This window comes from Miniopterus natalensis, chromosome 1 (assembly GCF_054644295.1).
Source record: "Miniopterus natalensis isolate mMinNat1 chromosome 1, mMinNat1.hap1, whole genome shotgun sequence".
In the NCBI taxonomy this organism is placed as follows: domain Eukaryota; kingdom Metazoa; phylum Chordata; class Mammalia; order Chiroptera; family Miniopteridae; genus Miniopterus; species Miniopterus natalensis.
The window spans coordinates 179798166-179822831 of NC_142081.1; the positions used below are offsets into that span (position 1 = coordinate 179798166).

General features: G+C 37.1%; 1 protein-coding gene across 3 annotated transcripts in view; it reads left to right on the forward strand.

Moving 5' to 3' along the window:
- SMIM14 (small integral membrane protein 14) overlaps window positions 1–24501 on the forward strand; it is a 55278-nt gene extending 30777 nt beyond the window's left edge. For all 3 annotated transcript variants that reach the window (XM_016206590.2, XM_016206580.2, XM_087827786.1), the window contains 3 exons: window positions 8967–9015; window positions 18972–19114; window positions 21368–24501. In XM_016206590.2, the coding sequence (XP_016062076.1) occupies window positions 8967–9015; window positions 18972–19114; window positions 21368–21400 (225 nt within the window). In that variant the 3' untranslated portion in view covers window positions 21401–24501. The remainder of the gene's footprint in view (window positions 1–8966; window positions 9016–18971; window positions 19115–21367) is intronic.
- The last annotated feature ends 165 nt before the right edge of the window (window positions 24502–24666 follow it).

Below are 24666 nucleotides of genomic sequence, written 5' to 3' on the forward strand. Positions count from 1 at the left end.
AACAATGAAATGGAACACAGGAATTATATTGACCAACAAAAGAAAAAAAAGAAAATATCCATTAAAAATATATAAACCTTTATGTCCTAAACAACAGAGAATGCAAAAATTACTAGAAATACAAGAAGTATTTAGAAGTACCTGAGAAATGCTAGTGAAAGCCATAGAGATGCCTTTGCAGGTTAGAGAGAGCGGTGTAGAGGTCAGTATATGTTTGTAAATGCATAGAAGAGGTTCCAAGGGATGTACCTCAGACTCCTAATAGTAAGTTACATTGGGGAGAGTTTGAAGAGAGTTGGGGCACTACTTTAAGTCCATAGAAAGCATCCACACCACTGTACTTGACTAGTCTAAAAAAGAAAAGAAAAAAGCATCCAAATGAGGAAACTGAGATAAGAGAGGGTAAGTCACTTTCCCCAGGTGTTGGAGGTGACTAGAGGGTGGCAGAGATGTTCAATCTGACAGTTTAGCTCCAGTCCCTGCCCTGTTTCTTTAGTACCATGTTCTGCTCCACTGCGTGTTGCTCTCCTTCAGGCACCTTAAAAGCACTATATTTGAAATCAAGGAGATAAAAAGGGGACATCTGTAATATGTTCAACAGCAAAGATAAATTTAAAAATAAATAAGTCCTGGGGATGTAAAAAAATAAAATAAAAAATCAAGAGGGTAGCAGTGGAGGGATAGGAGAGAGCAGGAGGAGAGAGACTCTTCAATGTATTTTTATGTTTTAAAACTGTGAATGCATTATCTATTCAAATAATTAATTTAAAAATAAAACTTTATAAATATCTTCGAAGGTATTAAAATCAGTACAGTTATATACATAAATTTGTATATTTGTAAATTTTTCCACTGAAGAATAAAATTTTCAAATGTACTGTTATGTGATTTGAAAATAGTATATTCTGTGATGTTTAGCTTTTCAATAATTCTAATAAGACTTTCTTCTTTTCTTTCACCTTCTTTGATTTCCAAACTGGTAGAGTTTTTTCTCATCAATGTAAAACATACAAATAGAAAAAATTTGTATGTCTCCTAAGGCTCAGTGATATAAATAGCAATTCAGACTCTTCTCTGCTGCCTCATCAGTACTTATGTATGTTTTGATTACTTAGTTAAGTAAGCTGTACCAGGACAAAGAATATAAATCTGATTTTCATTCACTTTATTGTCTATCTGCAGTATGGACTTTAAAGTAAATGATTGTATCTCTGACTATATTATAGGAATGTTTTAAAATGATACATTATAAACATTGTTATGTTTAAGTTCAAGGTTGATAACACTGTGGTACAAAGAATGCCCATTATGGGGTGCTCGTGACAAAGCTTTACTTACTCTCTTGGCATGTCTCCTTCCTATGATTTAGTTACATCACTGAATTATACAAGTGTTAGACTGTTCTTAATGCAGTAGTATTTTGCCAGGTGCATGTATGTTTCTCTTTGTCTCAGGAATGTTCAGAAACATTAAAAATGGAGGTATTATCTTTCATTACAGATATTTTTCTATCCTGTTCTGATACTCTAATTAGAGCTTAAATACTGCCTAATAGGACTCAAAGAGGTGGATAGGATTATACAGTAAGTTTGTTTCAATTAAAATTAGGTATCTTCATCATGTTACATATAATTCTGTATGGGAATATGGGAATATACACAATGATAAGGATTTTTAGTGATGTTGTAGAATACTACTACATATGTAGTAAGATGCCAACACAAAACCATAATCGAATTATAAATTATTCATTTATGTTGTCTAGTATTTTTTGAGCCACCTCTGAAGTTAGTATTCTTTTTAAAAAACATGTCTTTATTGATTTCAGAGAGAGGAAGGGAGAGGGAGAGAGAGAGAGACAGAAACATCAGTGATGAGAAAGTCATTGATTGGCTGCCTCCTGCACGCCCTCCACTGGGGATCAAGCCCACAACCCCGTCATGTGCCCTGGCCCAGAATCTAACCTCTATCTCCTGGATCCTAGGTCGATGTTCAACCTCTGTGCCACACCTGCCGGGCTGAAGTTACTATTCTTTTTTTTTTAAAAAGAGGTATTTAGAATTACTGTATCTAGTTTTGTTTTGTTTTAAAACACTCATATTTCCTTGCAACCATAAAAACTGCCTGGAGAGGGCTTTTTAAAAAAATTTCCATTGAAGCCATTTCTAGAATTATTCCGGCTTCACCCTTTTCTGCTCCCCGCCCCCTCCTTCTCCTGGTTTCCTTGACTGGCTGTCTCTCAGTATATAGTTTCTTCTATAATGATGGGTGTTCCAGAAAGAGAGAGCAGATGGATTTAGAAAGGTGAACTTGAATTATGCTCTTTTTTTCCTATACTATGTTGTAACCTAAGATTTGGAATGCAGATAATCCTTGTGTGTTTGTTTTGAGCTCTGTATTTCAACTCTAATCTAAACAGTGTTGAAATTTCTACATCTTTAATTTACTTAATTTTTTTTCCATATTAAAGTACTATAAACATGTGATCTGGGAAATCATTGGTCAGATTCCACTATATGGCCAGAAGGCTGGAACGCCCTGTGACTAACGTTTACTATACTTAAATAAGTAATGTTAATACCTATTGACTTTTGACTGGACGAAAATGTGGTCCTGAAGTTTCTTAACAAATCTCTTTACTCAGCAAATATATCTACTAGTAGTATATTTTAATTTTTGTAAAACATAAGAATTGGTATAAACAATGCATGAATATATTCTTTTGAAAAAACAACCAATGCATTAAAAGCAAGACTAAACTCCTCTGTCACTTCTCCAAATCTGGCTTATTTCCTACTTCCCTAGATGAATTTGGTATGTGTCTTCCCAGATCTTTCTAACAAATATATACTTACATACTTTTCCCCCAATTCAGTAATAGTATTTATTATTTTCCATGTTGCTATAAAGTCTTTTTAATCATATGATTAACTTATTGGCTTTATTTTAGTCAATAAAGGAAATTTTATTGGACTTATTTCTTAAATCTTAATTTTTTTTATCACTATCCTCTAGGCACTGGAAGACTAGATAGTCCTCCTGTGGTTGAGTTTGTTTATTTAAAAGATAAAATAACTATTGCATGTCCTCATGGCACAAAATTCAAGCAGTGCTAAGAGTAAAAAGGGAAAGGCAAAAAATTTCCCTGTATTCCCCAACTCCTTATTGCCACTTTACCGAATATGAACTATTACAGTTTTTTTTTATATTGCTCCAGTTATTATGGCTGTATAAAAAATTATTCCAAAACTTAATGGCATAAAACTACCTGTTATGAAGCTCACAAACTGTGTGTCTGGAATTCATACAGAGCACAGTGGAGGTGGCTTGTCTGCTGTACAGTGTCTGGATTCTTAGCTGGAAGACTCAGGCTGGGAACAGGAAAGCATCTGGAGGCTTTTGCTCACTCACTGTCTGGCAGTTGATGCTGATGGATGGCTGAACCCCTCCGTACCTAGTACTGTCAGCAAGAACACCTACATACGGTGTTTTCAAGTGGCTGTTTGGCTTCAGCACAGCATTGTGGCTTGGTTCCAAGGGCAAGCATCCATCCCAAGAGAGGATAGGGGCGGGAGAGAACCAGGCAGCAGCTGGAAACTTTTTATGATCTGGCCTAAAAAGTTGTGTACATACAACACTTCTGCTAACTCTTGGTTATAGCAGTCACAAGCTTGCTCTTGGGTTTAAGAGCAGAGGAAGCCGACTTCATCTCTTGATGAGGAGTGGCAAAATTCTGGAAGACTCTGTGTGACTGGTAATAGTGCTGTGGCTGTTTTTAGAAAATACAACTTGCCGCATGTATCTTTCTAGAGATTTGTTTTACATAGGAGGGATCATAGTATATATACATTTCTGCAACTTTTTCCCTCCAGTTCATATATCTTTCCATGTTAGCAATCTCTTAGTTCAGGCTGCTTATAAACAAATGTATTTCTCACAGTTCTGGGCTGGAAGTTCAATATCAGGGTGCCGGCATGGTTGGGTTCTGGTGAGAGCCCTCTTCTGGGCTGCAGATGGCCGGCCATTTTCTGATTGCATCTTCTCAGGGTGGAGAGAGGGTGAGAGAGCATTCTGGGGGCTCTTTTATAAAAGCACTAATCCCTCTCATGAGGGCTTCACCCTCGTGACCTAATCACCACTGAAAGTCCTCACCTCCTAGTACCATCACTTTGGGGGTTAGGATTTCAGCATACGAATTTTGCGGAGACGACACATTCAGTCCAAAACAGCAGATCAAAGCCTCATTTTTAGAGTTTGTCTTTTGTATATGTGTCTTTTTTTTTTTTTTTTTTTGCCTTTTAATAACACAAGTAATATGTGAATATCTAAATTATGATCACATGAGGTAATACTGAAATATAGAACAAAATGTCAGCCTCCCTCTCCATATTGCCCCTACCCCATTGCACCTACTCACCCATTGCACCTCTATTGCTTGCTTGGCTGGAGGTTGCATTAAGTTTGTGAACTTTCTAGTCACATATCTATATATTTATATAACTTACATATCTTTATTTATAATCAAGACAACGGTTCCATCAGGGTATAGCATATAAATTGTGGCCATAAATTATATGATAATTTTTGGTTCAGTAAATTAAGTAAGCTTAAATTCAGATGATATTTTGTAGGATTGGGGAAAGTATGTGCATTTCATATGGTCAGAGCAGCCCAACCTATTAGTGTTATACATTTTAAAAGATTTTCAAAATATTTGAAGTCCTGAGGCTTAAATAGTCATAGATTTTGCAGTCTATCAAAATTATGTTTGTTAATGCTATAGGAAAATATGTAGAGTGTGCATATTTTAATACTGGAAAAGAATATATAATAATTATGTTAGGGCAGTGAGTTAATCCACATTAATTACTAAGTATTCTGTAATGTTACTTTTATTATAATGTAACATGTAATATAAATTATAAATCATTTAAGTTATGCTAAATCATTTAAAATTAATATATGTAAATTTTAACATTGTTAATGTACATTTGTATTTAAATATATCTCCAATACTGTATAATGAGGAAGTATTGCTATTCCACATTGATAAAACATATAGGTGCCTGTTATATATTGGCATGTGTTAGAGTTGGAGGCAGTCAGACAAATGACATTAACAACCAACTGTGATGATTTGAGCACATATGAAGAGCATTTGGTTCTGAGGTTGACTAAACACAAGAGCTAAGTAACATGGCTCAGATGCCCCAGCCCCATTGGCTTTGTGGTTCCTCGTCACCAACTCACTAGCACCTTTTCACCTAGGAACCTTCCCTAGTTATTTACTCTGGCTTGAATGCTCATCTTTTATATCTTTACTATCGTGTAGAGGGCGCTCTAAGTGTTACTGCCTCTCTCTGCCTAAGTGGCTACTGGACTGACACTATATCCTGCCATCCTATTTTGTTCTCTCCATGACTCTCTGACATTTTTATAATATGTTTGTTAATTGTCTGATTTCCCCCACAAGATTGTATGATCCACAAGAATAGAAATTTTGTCTTTTTCACACCATATCCCCAATACCTGGAGATACATCGTAAGCATTCAGTATGTAAATATTTTGAATGAATAAGTGAATAAATGACATTATTAATGAGCATCTCACATTTCTAAATGACCATTTTTATATAGTTACACAAAAATATTTATTTTTTCTCTTATCCCTTGGGTATTTCCCAGGTGTCTTTAACAGGTGCCATTATCAGCAGTGTTTGTGATTTAAGTACCAGGTAGCAAATATTTTAGGCTTGGAGTCTGTATGGCAACTAATTACTCAACTCAGCTGTTGTAGTGATAGCAGCCATAGACAATGTGTAAATTAATGGGTATGGCTATGTTTCAGTAAAAGTATAAAAATCGGTCTCCAGCCTACAGGTTGTGGTTTGATAACCCCAGCTGTAGACCACAAACCCACTACAAGAGTGTGGGGAGAAACCCAGACCTGGGTTGTTACAGAGGGGGGGAAAAAAAGCACAGTGAGCATCTGGTAGACCCACACTGGAAAAGAGGGTGGGACTGGTGGATGCATAAGGAAGGAGCCTAGAGCTGGTGATGTGGCCCTACATGGAAGTAGATTTGTGAGGAAATGGATGTATAAAGGTTTTTGGGCTTTTCACATGGAAATAATGTTATTATTTATAGATATTATTGTGCTGCAGAGAGCCAGCAAGTCAGATCTCAAGATAGGGCAGCACTTCAAATAGAGCTATAGCCAAAGGCCAAGGCTGGCATTTGAGTTACATAATGTACAATGAACTGATAACTTGCTGGTCATTTAGATCACAGCTATGGATTTGTGGATCTGCTTTGTTATTGCTAAAGATTTAAACTCAGGATAATCAGTTGAGTAGAAAACTTATTTTGACTCTTTGATACCTTAATTGACTAGATAGTTCTTGTTCAGTCCAAGGACCTTTTCACCTAATACATCTTTTTGTTCTCTACAATGCTACTTGGATGTGGAGGCGTAATGGGGAAAAATACATATGCTTATAAAAATGGAAGGGCACCTCTGGAGAGATTCACACACACAGAAAAACAAGAAACCTGGGTGCTGGGGAGTCTGAAGGACAGAATGGGTGATTTACCTTGCACAGACTGTCCTTTTGAAGTTTTGAATTTTGTACTGTGTATACATATTCCTTATCGGGGAAAAATAAATAAAACTTAAACGAATATGTGCAAATTGCCCTGGCCATTGTGGCTCAGTTGGTTGAGTGTCATCCCATGCTCCCAAAGGTTGCGGTTCAATTCCTGATCAAGGACATCCCCAGGTTGTGGTTTTGATCCCTGGCTGGGGCTCGAGGGAGGCAACCAATCGATGTTTCTCTCTCTCTCCCTCCCTCTCCCTTTCTCTCTCTCTTTAAAATCAATTAAAAAAACAAAACACTCAAGCAAAATAATGCAAATTTAGAGGTTCATTAGGTCTGTTTTGTGACCAAGGTTCTGTAGTCTTTTTCAGTTTCTGTAGAATGTGTATTTTTTTACAGTATTATTAACTTTAGTCACCATGCTGTACATTACATCCTCATCACTTATTTATTTTATAGCTGGAAGCTTGTACCTTTGACCCCCTCCACCTGTTTTGCCCACCCTACACCTGTCCCCCACACATTCCACCTCAGGCAACCACCAATTTGTTCTCTATATCTGTGAGCTCTGGTTTTTGTTTTTTGTTTTTAAATTCCATATATAAGTGAGATCATGCAGCATTTCTCTTTTTGTGTGACTTCACTTAGTACAGTGTCTTCAAGGCCCGTCTGTATTGTTGCTAATAGCAAGATTTCATTCTTTTTGAGGCTGAATAATAAATAGTCCTTTGTATATATCTACCTCATCTTTATTATCCATTCATCCATCCTTGGACACCTAGGTTGCTTTCATATATTGGCTATTATAAATAATCCTGCAGTGGGGGTGCATATATCTTTTCAGATTATTGTTTTTGTTTTCTTTGGATAAATACCCAGAAGTGGAATTGCTGAATCATATAGTAGTTCTGTTTTCCATAGTTGCTATACCAGTTTACATCCCCACCCCCAAAAGTGTATGAGTTCCCTTTTCTTCATCCTTTGCCAACACTTATTTCTTGTCTCTTTGATGATACCCATAGAATGTATAATTTTAAGAATTTTTGTATTGATTCCTTTCATATTTAGAAAGCATTAAGATATATGGCATATTTTTACATTAATTAATAGCTGTTTTCCCATTCTAATTCAATAAGATTGCATTTAGTGGTATGTACCAAAGCAAGGTGGATCATCTTAGAAAAATTTACAAAATGATTTGTTTAGTTGTTAATTCCACAATTGTTTAGATGAAGTCACAATTAGTGTGGCATAGTAATAATAGGTAACATTTCTTGGATTGTTTAACTACAGTTCACATGCATTATCTATTTTAATCCTCACTAGTACTCAGATATAGGTAATATTATCCCTATCTTACCAGATGGGGAAACTGAAGCTTAGAGGTGTTAAAGAAACTGCCCAGGGCCTTGAAACTTTAGAAAGTTGCAGAACCAGACTTGAAAGTGAGATCTTTTTGCAGAGCCCATGCTTAACCAGCCAAGCATGACTGCTCTATAGTCAATTCCCTAAACAACCTCAAGTTGTGAATGACTGTTTTAATGGAGAGAGGGTGTCGATATAAAGTAACGAGGCTGAATTGAAAAGTTGTATGCTCCTCATTCTCTACTGTGCAGTCATCTCTGTTAAGATTTATGAAATTATCATTTCTAAACATTCATAGAAGGCCTCAGCATCGGGTGAACATTCATAAAAGAATGATTTATGTTTATTGCTAGATAAGTTTTTTCTTTTTAATTTTTTCTTAAAATTGATAACCACATGGTTCCAAAATTAGATTATGTAAAAAGATAGACATTGCAAACTTTAACTGCCATCTCTACCAGAGCCTACTCTACTCCTCTCTTCCATCCCAACCCCTATGGTATCAGTTTTTATTACTTTCTTATTTATCAAACCACTGTTTATACAAAGATAAGCAAAAAGGAAAAAATGTGTTCCTCCCCTTCAAAGGTGTAGTTTCTACAAAGACAATCTGTTTTTTTCCTCTATCTGCTTCAGTTTTCAACGAGGAAAAAAGAATCTCATTAACAAAGTTTACTGTCTTTTTAGTAGCTCTTCTTTATAGTTTAGTGCTTTTCCTTTGGGAAGTCTAATAACCTATGGGAGCAGCAGTTCCAGTTACAGGTGATTTTTAAAAAATTCCTTAATTAGGTGAATTACAGTAGATGATGGTTTATTTGAAAATTATGTTAAGTAGGAAAAATCCCCCCAAACTGAACAGCCCTCTGTTCTGTGTTTGTATCTGATTTTGAAGGTATGATATACACTGTGGTAGCATTCATTAAAAAACAAAACATGATCTAATAAATAGTATCCATTTTCAGTTTAGTCCATTGGCTAACTTTCCTTTCTTTTTTTTCATTGTAGTTAAGGCAGTCCCAGTCCTACTGCACAGACACAGAATGTCTTCAGGAATGTAAGTAATGATGGGACAGGAGGAAGCTTGGCATTGAGGGCAGAATTAGAGGCCAGATGACTGTGCATAATTTGTCAGAAATTATTTTTACAGTTTGCTCTTTAAGGAAATGGTCCTTAGTAATGTATTTCCTACTTAAATATTTAATTTTTCGCTGAAAAAAAGTTGTTCCCCCCTGCCTCAAAAATGTACCCTGTTTGTTGAAAAAAATTATAAAAATCACAGAGAAGAATAAAAGAAAAGGAAAAACTTCCAGAATACTAAATGATAACCACTGTTGACTGACTTGGTGTAAACCTTTCTAGACTTTTTTCTTGGCAAATATACATGTAACAGGGCACTTTTGGCTGGTTGAACTGGAACATTGAGGCTGCCAGCACAAACCCCTTGCTCTTTCCTTAGCATCTATTTTCATCCATGGGCAGCTTTGAGAACTTCTGAGTAAAGGAAGAGGCCGTTCTTTCCCAAAGTCTGGAAGCTTTGGGAGCATGTAGAGTAATTCCTTTGGCCCTGATATTAGCATTTTCAGGAGGAACAGGCAGCGGGGAGGTTTCTTTCTCTCTGGCATTATGTGCAGTGGTGATAGTTAAGTGAGAATCAGAGCAGGAAGGTGGATCCTGCATGGTGAATGCAGCTGACAGACTTGGTGGCCCTTATGTTAGGCATCTTTATTCAGGACAGAAATAACTTGAGGGATACTTTGGGGGAACTGATAACTAACATTTAAGTCAGTTTAGTCTTGTGCTATTAATTCAACTGGAAGGATGACATTCACAGGATAGTGAAGCCTGGCACAATGAGATTTCATATACACTTATAAAAATGGGATCACTGTGTACTGTTTTTCACTGTATTATGAATGTATCAGTATATATTTATCTTAAAAATATTTACCGACTAAATAATAATCTCTTATTGGGATGCACTAGTGTTTAAATCATTCTCTTCTGTTAGGTTGATGATAAATTTTTTGGTCTTATAAGCAGTACTTAAATATCCTTTGTATGCACATTTTAGGGCTTTGACATGAAGCTAAATTGCATTTACTTATAGGGTAGTTGTGTATATTTAACATCCCAGAAGCCGAGCTCCACTTTATAATATATATGAAACTAAAACCACAGTAAGGTATTGTTATGAAGGGACTTGTTATTACATTATTAATTGTTGTTATTGTGGTGTGGACTGGGTGCCCCATCAAATTCTATACATATAACAACTTAGAAAAATAGGAGCTGGTACTGTGCCTCTCACCCAAAGTAGGAATTTTGTCAAAATGCAGACCCTCCATTGGTACAACAGGGTAAACATTTTATGCCTCTGGACAAGAACATAGTGGTACTGTGCAGATGTTGTGTTAAGCTGTTAGGATGATGGGCGATGGTTCCCCCTTCACATTTCTTTATGTTGCTTCTTCAGTAGCATTTATTAATCTACAGTGTGCCTCTGATAACTCAGTTTTCAACTAAGCAGGTAAAGCTAAAACTTGTTCTTCCAGTTGAAAATAATCTTACTGAACTTACAGGAAAAGGAGTGTTTATTACATTTGTGGTATTTGTGACCTTTGAGCCAGCCCCACCTGTAAACAGATACACTCTTATTTCTGTGAGTGAAATACCACTTCCTTAATTTAAATATAAAGGCAAACTCTAGACCTTATTGGCCAGATTTTCCCACCAGTTCTTTTATTGTTTGTTGGAAATACTTCTGAGAGCCATATTTTTTAATGGTTTAAGCAGTTGTTTCCTCTGGGTAATGGAATCACTTTTCTATTCTAAATTTTCTCTAGTGAGTCCATGCTGTTTTCATAAAATGCAAATCAGGGGTTCTCATGACCCCACCTCCTCAGATTCAATAATTGGCTAAAATGGCTCACAGGACACTGCAAAACAGGTAACTTACTATCACTGGTTTATGATGGAGGATACAACTCAGTAGCAGCCAAGTTGAAAAGATGCATAGGGCGAGGTAGGGAAGAGGTGTAGAGCTCCTTGTCTTCTTTCGAGGTGTCCTTCTCCTAGCACATTGATGTGTTCACCAGCCGGCAAGCTCTCTGAACCCATTGTTTAGGGTTTTTATCGACGTTCCATTATGCAGACACGAGTGATTAAATCATTGGCCATTGGTGATTAACTTGATCTCTAGCTCCTCTCCTCTTCCAGGAGGTCAGGGAGTGGAGCTGAAAGTTCCAGCTTTCTAAGTACATGGTCAAACTCTGGCAACCAGCCTCCATCCTGAAGCTGTATAGGGGCCTGCCAAGAGTCCTCATTAGCATAAACTCTGATAAGGTTGAAAGAGATTAATTATGAATAACAAAAGACATTCCTCCTACCCCAATCACTCAGGAAATCTTTGTTCTAGGAACCAGGAAGAAAGCCAAATATGTATCTTTTATGTCACAGTTTCATAGTCCTATTGGGCCTGCCGTGGTGTGTCGCATATTTGAGATGAGGTAATTGAATAGGAGCTCATTACTTCATGTGGTAGGAGAATCTAGTTGTAGTCTCTTAACACCTAGTTGCGTGATTCTTTATATTGAGCTAAAGTCCCCTTCATTGTAATGCACACCCACAGGTTTGCTCTCTAGAATAGTATAGAACAAGTCTTCTCACTCTTCTGAAAGACTGCCTTTTAGATAGTTGTATGGAAACCAGCTCTATCACTAACTTGCTTTTGAAATAAATCAGCTTGAAAACGAGTGGCTGTACCGAGGATAATGTAATTACTGTAAATGAGCAATTTTCAACCTTTTTCATCTCATGGCACACAAAAACTAATTACTAAAATTATACGGCACACCAAAAATATATTTTTTGCCAATCTGACAAAAAATAGGTATAATTATGATTCATTCACACTGGACGGCTATTGTGTTGGCTGCTGTCATTTTTTTATTTGACAGTCTAAGAGAAAAGAGGTCAACGCCCCTGACGAAATAGTCAGGTATTGCATGTTTTAAAAGCTCTTGCAGCACACCAGCTGAAAATTGTTGCTGTACAGAACCCAAAGACTATAGGCTTAAAGCCTACTGGTGCTTTGTCCACTCTTGCTGTTCTAGTTTCACTTTTCCCACTGGAAACCTATAAAAGTGTGTAGACTGATTTTAGAGGGAAGGGAGCACGTGGAAAGAGATTAACCAAAGAATTTACATGTATACATGCGCAACACATGGACAGTCAGTAGTGTGGTGAAGGCCTGAGGAGGGCATGAGTGGGAAGGAGGAGGTAAATGGGGGAAAGTGGAGGAAATCGGCAATACTTTCAACAATAAAGATACATTTTTTAAAAAAGTGTATAGAAATAATCCCTCAGGATCTGCCAGCTCATAGAGCTTCCCTGTCTACTCTTTCATCTTCCTGTGTCCAGCTAAGTTAATAGCTTCTTTGTGAATATTCCATTTGGCATCTTTTTTTAATAATACTCATGTTTGCTTATAACCAAGACTTAACCCTTAAGCGAAACAGAACATTGTATTGTGTACAGAGTCCTTTTACATTTTTATGATTTGACATCTTTCCAGACCATAGCATAGAAAGTATTTATCCTCATTTAAAAAAAAAAAAGATTTTATGCCCAGCTGATGTGGCTCAGCAATTGAGCATCGACCTGTGATCCAGGAGATAGAGGTTCGATTCCCTGGGTCAGGGCACATGCCCGGGTTACGGGCTGGATCCTCAGCAGGGAGCGTGCAGGAGGCAGCCGATCAGTGATTCTCATTATTGATGTTTCTCTCTCTCTCTCTCTCCCTCTCTCTCTCTTCCACTCTCTGGGATCAATAAAAACATACTTTAAAAAATTATTTTAGAGATGAAAGGAAGGGAGAGAGAGAGAGGCGAGAGGGAGAGAGGGAGAAAGAGAGAGAGACATCGATTTGTTGTTCCATTTATTTGCGCATTCATTAGTTGCTTCTTGTTTGTGCCCTGACCAGAGATCAAACCCGCAACCTTGATGTATTGGGATGACACTCCAACCAATGGAGCTACCCGGCCAGGACTAAAAAGTATTTACCCTCTTAAGGCGGATAATGTCCAGGCAGTGAGGGAACAGATTTTATATCCTCCATGTGACTGTGCCCCTTAGTGTTTATATGTGCCTAAAAGTTATCACAATAAAAACCACAGTGGCCAGATCATGTAAAGGTCCATTCATCTCTCCATACTGACCCTAAAATAACTGCTCCTGACATTTGTCCATACTAGCTGCATATAGTGTCAGGGAGTTGGAATAGATACCTATTCTGAGATTGGTGAATAAGTGGGTCTTGTCATAAGGGACTGTGAATAGTCACAGAAAGCCTGCAGTGATTCATTCATCAATAGGGTCTTTCATCTCTCTTTTTGAATATGCGAAGAAGTCAGATACCCCAAGATTTTTTGGGCTATTTTTTTTTAATTCTTACCTGAGGATACTTTTCCATTTTTTTTAGAGAGAGTGAAGGGGGAGGGGGGAGAGAAAGAAAAAGAAACATTGATGTGAGAGAGACAAAATAATTGGTTGCCTCCCGCACTCGCCCCAAGCTGGGTGGGGGATCGAGCCTGCAACCAAGGTACATACGTGCCCTTGACTGGGAATCGAACCCGTGACTCTGGTCTGCGGGCCTGTGCTTGAACCACTGAGCCAAACTGGCTAGGGCTTAGGGCTGTTTGTTTAGTTTAATTCAGTATATTCAATTTTACATATGGTTTAAAAATCAATTCATGTAAAGTGAAAAGTTGTCCTGTTCATTTTCCCACCTACCCAGGCCATGTCTCTAGGTGTTATTAGCCTTCTGTATATCTCCCCAGAATTTCATACGCATGTACAAGCAGAATGTATTTGTTCCCTCAGTTTTTGGACATACTGTTCTTCACCTGCTTTTTTTTTTCCTGTCAGAAAATAGCATATCTCATGGAGACTTCCTTCAACTTTTTTTTTACAGCTTTATAGTATTTTATTGTACAGGTGTACCGTAATGTATTAATCAGACTCTCTTGGTGGACATTTAGGGTTTGTTTCAGCTTTTTGTTAATAACCTTGCACATTATGCCCATGTGAAAGTAAATCCTAGAGCCAGTCTTAATTTTGTGGGACTGCTATAAGTGAAAAACATTGGCTGTGATCAAGAGGTTTGGCTTCAGTTGGTTTATCTATTATCCTTTATTCTGAGATGGTCTCTCAGTTAGTGGAGAATAAGAGAAATGATCTTATTAAATCTTGGGAGTTAGGAAAACTATATCCATTTAGCCTTTTAAGTGGAGAGATTCTACTGCTTATGCTACCCTTTGGAGGCATCCTGACCTTCCTCTTCTTCCTCCTCCCACCATTCTAGTCATCACCAAGGGGACTTCCTCCAGCCCAATACCAGTTGTTTCTGACCCTTTTCCATTCCCACTCCACCATCTTCTTCAGGCTGGTTACTTCCACTAGGATCCATCTGCACTCAGTTTTTCCTGTGCTCTAGTTGACTCTAATACCGGTAATGGCTAATAGTTACTGAATACCTACTGCGTACCAGGCACGGTGCTGCTTTTCACATACTGATCATTTCAACCCGCACAACAACTCTCTGAGATGCTGGTAGTATTTCCATTCCACAGGTAAAGAAACTGAGGCACAGATTACATAGCTAAGAGATGGTCTCAGTTCTTAAAAAGTTAATGACCTAATTAGAAGAAATGTGAAACCATTTATTCAAACTAGAAATGCTACACTAGTCTAGAGAAGAAAGGAAATAGTGGGAAATGGAGATTTTTACGGAAGAGAGAGGGATGTCGGATATAGGAGAATAATGGAGGGTAGGTGTAAGAATGTGCCAGATGGGAAAAATAATGAGTACTCCAGGGCTGAGTTTGCAAAGTTGGCAAATGCTGTCAGCCAAACTAGTATTGAATTAATGCATCAGATTCATTTGAAAAGCTTTTAAAATATCGGTTCTTGACCCCACCCCTCAGCTGCTCCTGAATTAGATGATGTGAGTTAAGTCAAGGCCTTAGATTCTATGGTGTTGATATTGTCATAGACTATTCTGATGCACAGGCAGGCTAGGAACCACTGGCTAAAGAAGGAAGAAGGTATAGGGTTGACAAAGGATGCTTTTTCTGAGAAATTACAGAGTTAATATTGATGAGTGGGCCAGATCATATGAGGAAAGGAATTGAGAGTGGAAGCAGTAGAGATTGAGTCACTGGGTTGGTCAGCAGTGATGTGTTAAGAGCAGCATTTTAAGCAGAGTTTTCTGGCAGCAAAATGCAGGAAGGAAAGGCTGCAACAGGAACCAAGCTAGGAGACAGTTATAGGGAACTAAGTGCCATATTATCACTATGAGCATCTTAAAAAGGAGTGGGCCTTTTGTTAGGGCTGCTCCGTCCAGAAATATGAATTAGTAAATTTGTGATCTGAGGTTTAACTCTCTAAAGCTTCTGAATCTTTTACTTGCAAAGAGTATCAGAAAGTAAGGGATCCATTTTCCAAATTGAATAAAATAAGAATTGGCATTGGAGTTATACTTCTGGTCTGTACAATTAATCAATCTAGCATTTTATTTCTGATAATGTATGGAAAACACAGTTATCTTTCTTTGACTAACTTTAAATAATCTAGTTTTACCTAACAGCTAGTTATAATCTTACTTATCAAAAATCCTTTTTAAATCTCTATTTTCCAACCTACAATACTAACAGTTTTTAGAGGTCTGCCTCACTGTGTGATATTGTCAGAGATTATGACATAGCAAAGAGGTCAAGAGCACAGGCTCTGGAATGAGAGCACCTGTATTTAAACCCCAGCTTTGCCACATACCAACTATATGACATTGGGATTTAACCCCATTTTTCCCCATTTTCCTCATCTATAAAGTGAAGATATGATAGTATCTACCATAAAATAAGGTTGTTAAAAGGATTAAGAGAGATCATGCCTGGTTCAACGACAATAGCGACAGTTTAGCTATTTAGTAATAAAATTATAAATAGTATTTGCTTTTTTAAAAAAATTACTCTTAGAGCAGCATAGAGGACAGAATCAGGGGAAGCAAGAGTAGGTATGGGGAGATCTGTTAATAGGCCATTGCAGTAGGTCAGACAAGAAGTGAAGGTAGCTTGAGCAAGTGTGGGAGTAGAGCTAGAATTGGGCAGATTCGAGTGATATTAAGGTAGTAAAATGGACAGAAAATTCATGATGTGTTAAATAGAGGGTCATGGAGAGAGAACAAAAGATATTTTCATAGATTTCTGACTGAGGCAGCTGGATGAATGGAGACCCAGTTTGGTGGGGCATGGAGAATGGGGTAGGGGAGATGCTCATTTTAGTTTGGGATATTGAGTACGTAAAGTGCAAGGTGGGATTTAGTCACCCGTGTTTTAAAGGAGCTGCTGAATGGCTCTAATATACACCACAGTTTAAGAACTGTTGATGTGGATGGAGAGGGAACAAGCTGGCGGCATAGGTAGCAGCTGGACCCGCCGCCTCCCGCAACCACATCAGAATTACAACTAAAATGCAGAACCACCATCACTCAGAGCCTCCTGAGGTCTAGCTGCACAGAAGCCCCACAACCAGGGAGCTGAAGCAGCACCGAGACCGGGCCTTTGCTGATGTAATCAAGGAGGTCATTGAGGATTAAGATAGACCCTAATCCAATGATGAGTGTCCTGATAAGAAGAGGGAAATCTGGACACACAGACACACAAGGAGAAGGCTTCCGTGTGAGGACATAGGCAGAGATTGGAGTGATATATGGACAAACCAAGGAACAGCAGCTATTGTAGGCAACCAGCAGAAGCTGGAAGAGACAAAGAAGGATTCCCCCTAGAGCCCTCAGAGGGAGAATGGCCCTGATGACACCTTGACTTTGGACTCTGAGCCTCCAGAACTGAGAAAGAATAAATTTCTTTTGTTTTAAGCCACCAAGTTTGTGATACTTTTTTTATAGCAGCCCTAGAAAACTAACACATGAAATAAAAGTATTATTGCAGATTAAAAAAACAACAACAAAAAACTCCCTGATGATGTGAAGATAAAAAAAATAGAACTATTAATGTAGAACAATAGATGGAGACTTGAGTCTGAAGTTCAGAGAGCTAGGTCTGGGTATAAATTTAGGTGTGGTCTGCAAACAGAGTAAATGAAGCTACAGGTGAGCATGATAGTGTGTACAGCAAGAAGCGAAGGGACCCTAAAATTGACTGTGAGGAATTCTAATATTTAAAAGCCAGGAAGAGGAAAATGAACTTGTAAAGGAGTGGTTGAGTGGTAGAAAGAAGGCACAGAGTGGCACAGAGACAAAGGAAGAAAAAGTGTTTTGAAAAAGAGAGAATGGTCATGGAATGAGAACTGAAACTACCCATTGGGCTTAGCAGCCTGGAGGTGTCATAGGTAACCTTTTGAAAAGCTGATCGAATGATGGTGGAGATGGATACCAACCAGAGCCATGAATGGGAGGTAGTGAAATGTGTACAACTCTGAAGATATTAGCTCTGATAGCTGGACAGGGAAAGGGATTGAGGAAGGGATTTTTTTTAAAAAAAAGGTGGGAGAAACTTGATCACGTTTAAGTGAATATGAATTGGCTACAATGGGGAAGAAGGAGGGTGTTGAATACACAAGAGAGAAGATAGTGAGTGGATCATCTGCAAGAGTAATGGGATCCAAAGCTCAAATGGAGAAATTGGTCTTAATTATAAGGGAGCACGTTTATATAATAGGAGGGTACAAGAAAAAGATATGGACATAGAGGAAAAAAGTCTACTGACGCGCTGTGTGATGAGTAATACAATTTTGGTGACTCTGAATACTGTGTTAGTTGTTTCTGGGGAAGTGGTTGGGGTGCAACAGACACAGGTTGCATTCCTATCCAGGCTGCTCTTCGGCTAGCTCAACCCTTGATTGATGATTTCCCTTTTGGTCACTAATCCTTTGGTGTCAATAATGCCACCCATCTGTTCACTTTCTTGGGGGTGAGTCCTGGGCCCATGGACCCCAGAGCACTATATCTTGCATGGATTTCTTTTACTTTTTCCTGAGGCAGGGAGGTCAAAACCAAACAGTTACAGTCTTGACAGCCTATTTTAATAACCATCTAAAGATTCTATGATTAGAAATTTAGTCGTCTGTTATTTTCATTTCTGACAATTTGAGTTTTCTAAGATAGTTCAGTAAAAAATCTGTTTCACTTATTAGAAGTTTTTTAAGCTCATACTGTAGGCCAGGCACTCTGGTAGGTACTTGTCATTCTGAATTAAATAAGATAAGTCTGCCTCAAGGAGCAGGGAAAAGTGACATCTATGTACACATGCCTGACTTATTTCTTTTAATAAATGCATAGACTTTAAAATATCTAGATCTGAATACAACTTCTTTTTTCAAAAAGTCCAAATTAATATCTCTCTTGAGAATATCATTAAAGGGACTTTAATATATATATTGTACAACTCAAATGTTCCTTTTTCCTTAAGCTCTGTTATTTTTTTCTTGCTGCTTCTTTAATTAAAATGCAGAATTCCTCCTTTCCCCAAAGTAGAGTGTATTTACTGTATATCAGGTGATTTTAACCTGGGTTCCATAGATCTCAGTATATCTAGATTGGTGGCTTTGTGGGTCCATGAACCTTCTACAATTATATGCAAAATTGTTGAATGTGTATACATGGATTCCTATGGTGAAAAGAATCCCCTTAATATTAATCAAATTCTCAAAGGATTTTATTATCCCAGAATATTAAGAACTGCAATATTAAAATCTTCACTTAATAGGCTTTGGCTTTTGACTATTTTATACCATTACCATTTAGATTTTCTCATGGAGGAAAGGGAAATTGAAAATGTAATACTTCATAATTATACTTCTCTAAATTATTAATACAGTCTTTTTATAGTAATACAGTTTTTGAAGTTAACATTTAAGCATAATTGTTTTTACATTTACCTAACAGTATTATAGTCATGCTCCAGTTTTTGTTGCAAATATGTTTTTTGTCTTTAGTACCAGGACCCTCTGGTGATAATGGCATCAGTATTACTATGATCTTGATGGCCTGGATGGTTATTGCATTGATCTTGTTTCTACTGAGACCTCCTAACCTTAGAGGATCCAATCTAACTGGAAAGCCAACCAGTCCTCATAATGTAAGTGCTGTGGCTTAGAAACCCATTTTGGGGAGGGGGGGGATCCATGTGCCCTGGGAAGGGGACAAGTTTGTTTTGACTGAAATATCTGCAAAAGGAAGATTTAATTCATGGAGTAAGTTTTTCTTCCTTTGTCATCCTAGTAAATCTTGCAACCCCAAATGGCCTAGTGTTTGTGGCATTCACATATAGAGATAAGCATAGTCGCCCCAAAATAATTTAAAAATGAATTCCAATCTTTACTCACATGAGAAACATAAAAAATAATCCAGTTCATGATAATCTACAGCAATATTTCTCAAATATCAGTCTTCTATTCCCAACTTTTGTCCACCTCTCAGTTGATCCCTTGCCTCCCATGTTTCCAGCTCCCTAAGTTCTCTTACTAGCTACAGTTCAAATATTTTTACCCACACTTAATTTTCTCCCCTCTGTCCTAGCTATCAGTAGACACACTGAGCCTATCTGGCTAAATCCTGTTTTCCTGTTGTTTTCCTATCCTATTTATTTCAAACTTATTTTTCTGGTCTGCATCATAGTAGTTCAACTGAGCTGGCAAAAGCAGAGGTAGGAATTATCCATGTTGATAAATGTTGATAGTCATGACTTACAACCGTTTTTAGAATTTTCTAAATGAAAAAACATGAAGAAGTGACCCTGTAGGGAATAAATACCCTGTCTTTACTAGAACCTCCATTAAAGGATCCCTTTTAATCACTTTCAGAACCAGCATTTATTTATTTATTTATTTGTTATAATTTTTTCCATTTGATTTAGATATCATCTTTTTTTTTTAAAATAAAGATATATATATATATATATATTTTTAATATACCTTTATTGATTTCAGAGAGAGGAAAGGAGAGGGAGAGAGAGAGATAGATACATCAATGATGAGAGAGTCATTGATCGGCTGCAGCCCGCAACCCGGGCATGTGCCCTGACCGGAAATCGAACCCCGATTGCCTGGATCCTAGGTGGATGCTCAACCACTGAGCCACACCCGGCTGGGCTAGATATCATCTCTTTTAAAGTATTTCTGTGATGGATTCATTTGTTGAACACCAAGTTATCCCACAAATTCCCTTCAACCTTCACCATGTGAAATTCCTAAAATAACTGCTTCTTTTCCTCAATCCTGTGTTGTTAGTATAATAAAGAAGTTCAGTTAAACTAATTTCTTATGTAAGAGAAAGCAAATGTGCAATGTTAATTGGTCAGTGCTTTGGGTTTTTTTTAGGACTAGAACATTTAGATATGTAGCATGCTGACTTCAATTAAGAAAGAAGGCCTCATTCTTAAATTTATTTGTTTTTTTCCTGGAGAGGGAGTATCCGTTAAACAGCTTCTCTTGATAAAGTGCTTTCTCCTTCGCCCTTTTTCTTAGTTTCTATATACAGTTTTACTTCACATCAAAGAGCAACCTCCTCATTGTTTGGAGCTAAAGAAATCCAACTTAATAAGCTAATTTAGAAGCCACTAAAAATGACAAGATTACAGTCCCCTGATTCTTAGTTAATTGTTAGGAATGGTAGCCCCACTGCCCTAAGAAGCAAGAAAACATACTAATTCCAAGTTGAAAAATTGATCACCCTCTACCAAGGCCCCATAGCATGTCAAAGGAAACAAGTGGAATCTGCCTGAAGATTCCTAAAGTGCTGATCTTTCCTTTACAGGTCAGATGCTTTCTATTGCAAGTAAAAATCAATTCAACCTGGTTTAAATAATTGCTTTATTGGTTTACACATTAGAAAATCCAGAGGTAGGATCAGTGTTTAGAAAGTTTTAAGTGTCAACAAAGACAGTTTCTTTCATCATACCATCAGCTTCATTCAAAGATAGGCTCTCCTTTGTAGTCATTAGATAGCTGCCATTAGCATCTGGAGCCACGTGTGTCCTCATTGACATTCTGCAGTGAGAAACAAAAGTCTCTAGCTTCACTTTGTACTGTACTCAATCCATCACCTTAGCAAGAGGGATGAGACTACCCTGGAGCTGTCAGGGAGAGCAGTTTCAACCAGAACATTTCACTGTTACACAGTTTTCCTTTCTTCCAGACCACAGGAAAGAATGAGACAAATGTTGTGAAACATTGTTAATCCAGTGTTCCCTTGTGCAAAACCATATGAAAAGTCCTAATAAGGATATAATTTGGGATGGGAGGGTGGGGGGACAGCTGCTCAGTTCTTACTGTATGCATTATATTCGTTGCACTGGGATTTAAGTCAATTCCATAATTTCTCTCTAATACAGGGACAAGATCCTCCAGCTCCTCCTGTGGACTAACTGTGATATGAGAAGTGAAAATAGTTAACACCTTGCACGACCAAATGAACGAAGATGACCAGAGTACTCTTGACCCCATTAGAACTGTTCTTCCTTTTGCATCTGTAATATGGGATAGTATTGTTTTCACGAGCTTCTAGAAATTTCATTTGCAAGCTTATTTTTGCTTCCTGTGTTATCACCATTCCTTCACAGTGTATTTGAGTAAATGATTTTATTTTAAAAAGTTACATGGGCCTTTTTGGTTATCCTAAACTCAAAACATTCCATTCATTCTATTTATAACTGTGATCACAATTTTGGTGATGATTTCTGGCCTGATTGAAGGAAATTTGAGATCTCTGCATTTAAATATTTTAAATAGTTTTGATAGGTTTTAAAGTTGCTTTTTTCATAGGGTATTTATAAAGTTATTTGGGGTTGTCTGAGATTGTATGAAAGAAAATTAGAACCACACTGTATTTCTACTTACCTTGGTAGTTTATTTGTGGGTGGGTGGCAGGTAGTTCTTGGGACTGTGGCAGCGTTTGGAATATTTTACAAGTTACAGCTGAAATTTGTTTCATCCACTACAACTGGCTTATGTGACTAGAAAAGGAGGAGAAAAATAACTGTTTACTAAGTTTTTTATTCCCATAAAAATGTCTAATATTAAGAAAACTTTAAATAAACGTGATTTAAATATGGTGGATGATTTACAGTTCATTATATGACATTTGAAGCCACTGTATACTAACTAGCCTTACAAGGTTCATGAAAGGAGGAATATAGTTAATTCTTTTTGCCTTTGCCAGGTATAATCTATATATACAGTAATTTAATCTGTCTGTAATTTATTTTTCAAATGGGTGCCTCTCAGAAAGCTTCCTTTCTGTTCAAATACTTCCCTGTTCAATGAAACTCTTAAAGCTATCTGTATTGGTAGCCCGTTTGCTTACTGACAGTTGAATGCTATTTACTTATTTACTCTATTTTTCTTTGAAGAAAAATATTTGAGTATTTTGTTGTCCTTCTGACTTAAAAAAAAAAAATTTAATGAATTCTTGGTTTACTCCAAGGGAAAAAGGAGGAAAATGAGAAACAGTCAAGGATCTTTTTCTTATCCTATATCTCATTCTTGTTTGGTAATGGGGTGGATTGGGATGGGGAAATATAGGCAAAATTTTGAACTGTATAAGAAGGTTGCATTGTTTTGGTCAGTTTGAAAGAAAATAATACAAAGGCATTTTTAAAAGTCTGTATCACCTATGTGGTTATGAAATTTTTTCCTAGCAAGTGATTACAGATGATTTGTGGGGGCTAGAAGATACTTTGCTATCAATGTAAGGATTTTTTCCCCTTAGACCTGTCTAGTTTTTCACTGTATCGATCTGAGAAATTACTTGTATAAATTGAATAAACTTCTCTATATCATTGTACTGTTTTAATAGAGTCTCTGATATAGTTGTGTGACCCTCTTAGGGCATTTCCCCCCCTTTATTATGGTTATATTCTGGGCCATAAACATTGTAAGGGTTTCATTTCATTATGTAATCCAGTATTGACTGCTTGCATTCCTCCTGTGCATCGTGGCTTTGTGCTCAACTTCTTGAAGTAATATAACCTGTTTTTAATTAATTGTGCTAATCAAGGGTTTTGTAACACAGGTAAGTCAAATCCTGGATAAATAAATACCAGAGTTAAGGTTTTTCCTCTTGCTGTGGCCTACTGGAAGCCTTCCCAGCTTTATAGCTGTTAAAGTATTTAAAGCAGAATGGGCAGGAATGGCATAAGATTGGAGCTAAATGCCTATAAGCATTCCTGTTTCTGCCTTTGCCCTCTGAACTTTGAAGGCTTGCACATATATCCTAACAGTCTGTCCTCTGAACTGCTAGAAATCCTGGCAGAGATCCTGATGTATTCACTTAGTCAATGGCTCACAAATAATTGAGAATTGGCTTTGGTAGAAGACCTGGCCATGATGTGGAAACAATGTCTAGTGTTAGATAGAGACCTGGAAATCTGGATTCTTATTATCGGTTCTTCATTTGTGTCATACACTTAATCGACATTACATCTAGAATATTAACCTTTTCCTATATGGACCATATGTTTAACTAGTAACAGAGTTCTTAGTGGAGTATTTAGTCTTGTTTTTTTTGCTTGTAAAATTTCTCTGCAGTCCTAAAAAAGATAGTGTACTACTGCATATAAAATATTCCTGTTACCCTAACTAGTAATTTATATTCTTTTTAATTCTTAAAGCTTCCCACATGTGGCCTTTTTATTGAGCACACTCTTATTCATTACTTGGCTTGTAAACATTCACCTGAATTCTGGCTACAATCATTTTTAAATAATCTGGAAAAAAAAAGATAAATTTTCGTATTTTAATCACTGTGGGCTCTTAAATATTCCACAGATGCCATTAAGAACTTATTTTGAGAGTCATTTAATGTTACTTTATGCAAAATAATTGTTTTTTGCTTTCCATTTTGAAACAGTTAACATTGGGACTGTGTGTAGTAAAAGATTTTATCATGTATCTATCCAAGCACTGTTCCATTATCAGCAAGTCATATTTTAAACAATTTGCAGAGATTTTCTGAAATAACTATTAAGTTGAGCTATTCCAGGTACTTTTAGTGTCTTTGTGTGGTGTGTGATGTGATAGTGTTTATGGAATTACCAAATTCTTCCATTTTCAAAGGAACCTTGGAAATTTATCACTCTGAATGAAAGTCTATTACTCTAAATGAATATGTCCTAAAATTGACCGGCTCAGCTTAAGACACAAAATAGCAACTTAAAGGAGAAATGGGAATTTACAGTTAATGGGTTAAATTTTTGTTGTTGAATTAGTAGGTTAAATTTTAACATAATATTTTAAATGAAAAATCATATGTATTTGTTACCATGTCTGATGATTACTTTGTTAAAAGAAAAGTGGTCATGTGCTATACTAAATGTTAATTGCTGTTTTAAAATGTTAAATCATGCCAAACAAATCATGTCTGTGCCATTCAGGGTTTATTGTAATCTTTTACTGAGTACTTGGACTGGGATAAAGGGCTTGTACTATGCACTTTTTATTAATGAATAAATAGAAAATGTTAGTAACACTCATTGTTTTCCGTTTGGCTTTTGTCAGAAGAAAACCACCTATCTTCTGGGCCTGAAACCAGACACAATGGGTCCGGGCTGCCTGTTGCTACTTCAGCCAATTAAGCAGAGACAGGTTGAATCACATTTGAGCATTTATTCCATTATTGCCGGCAAAATGGGAG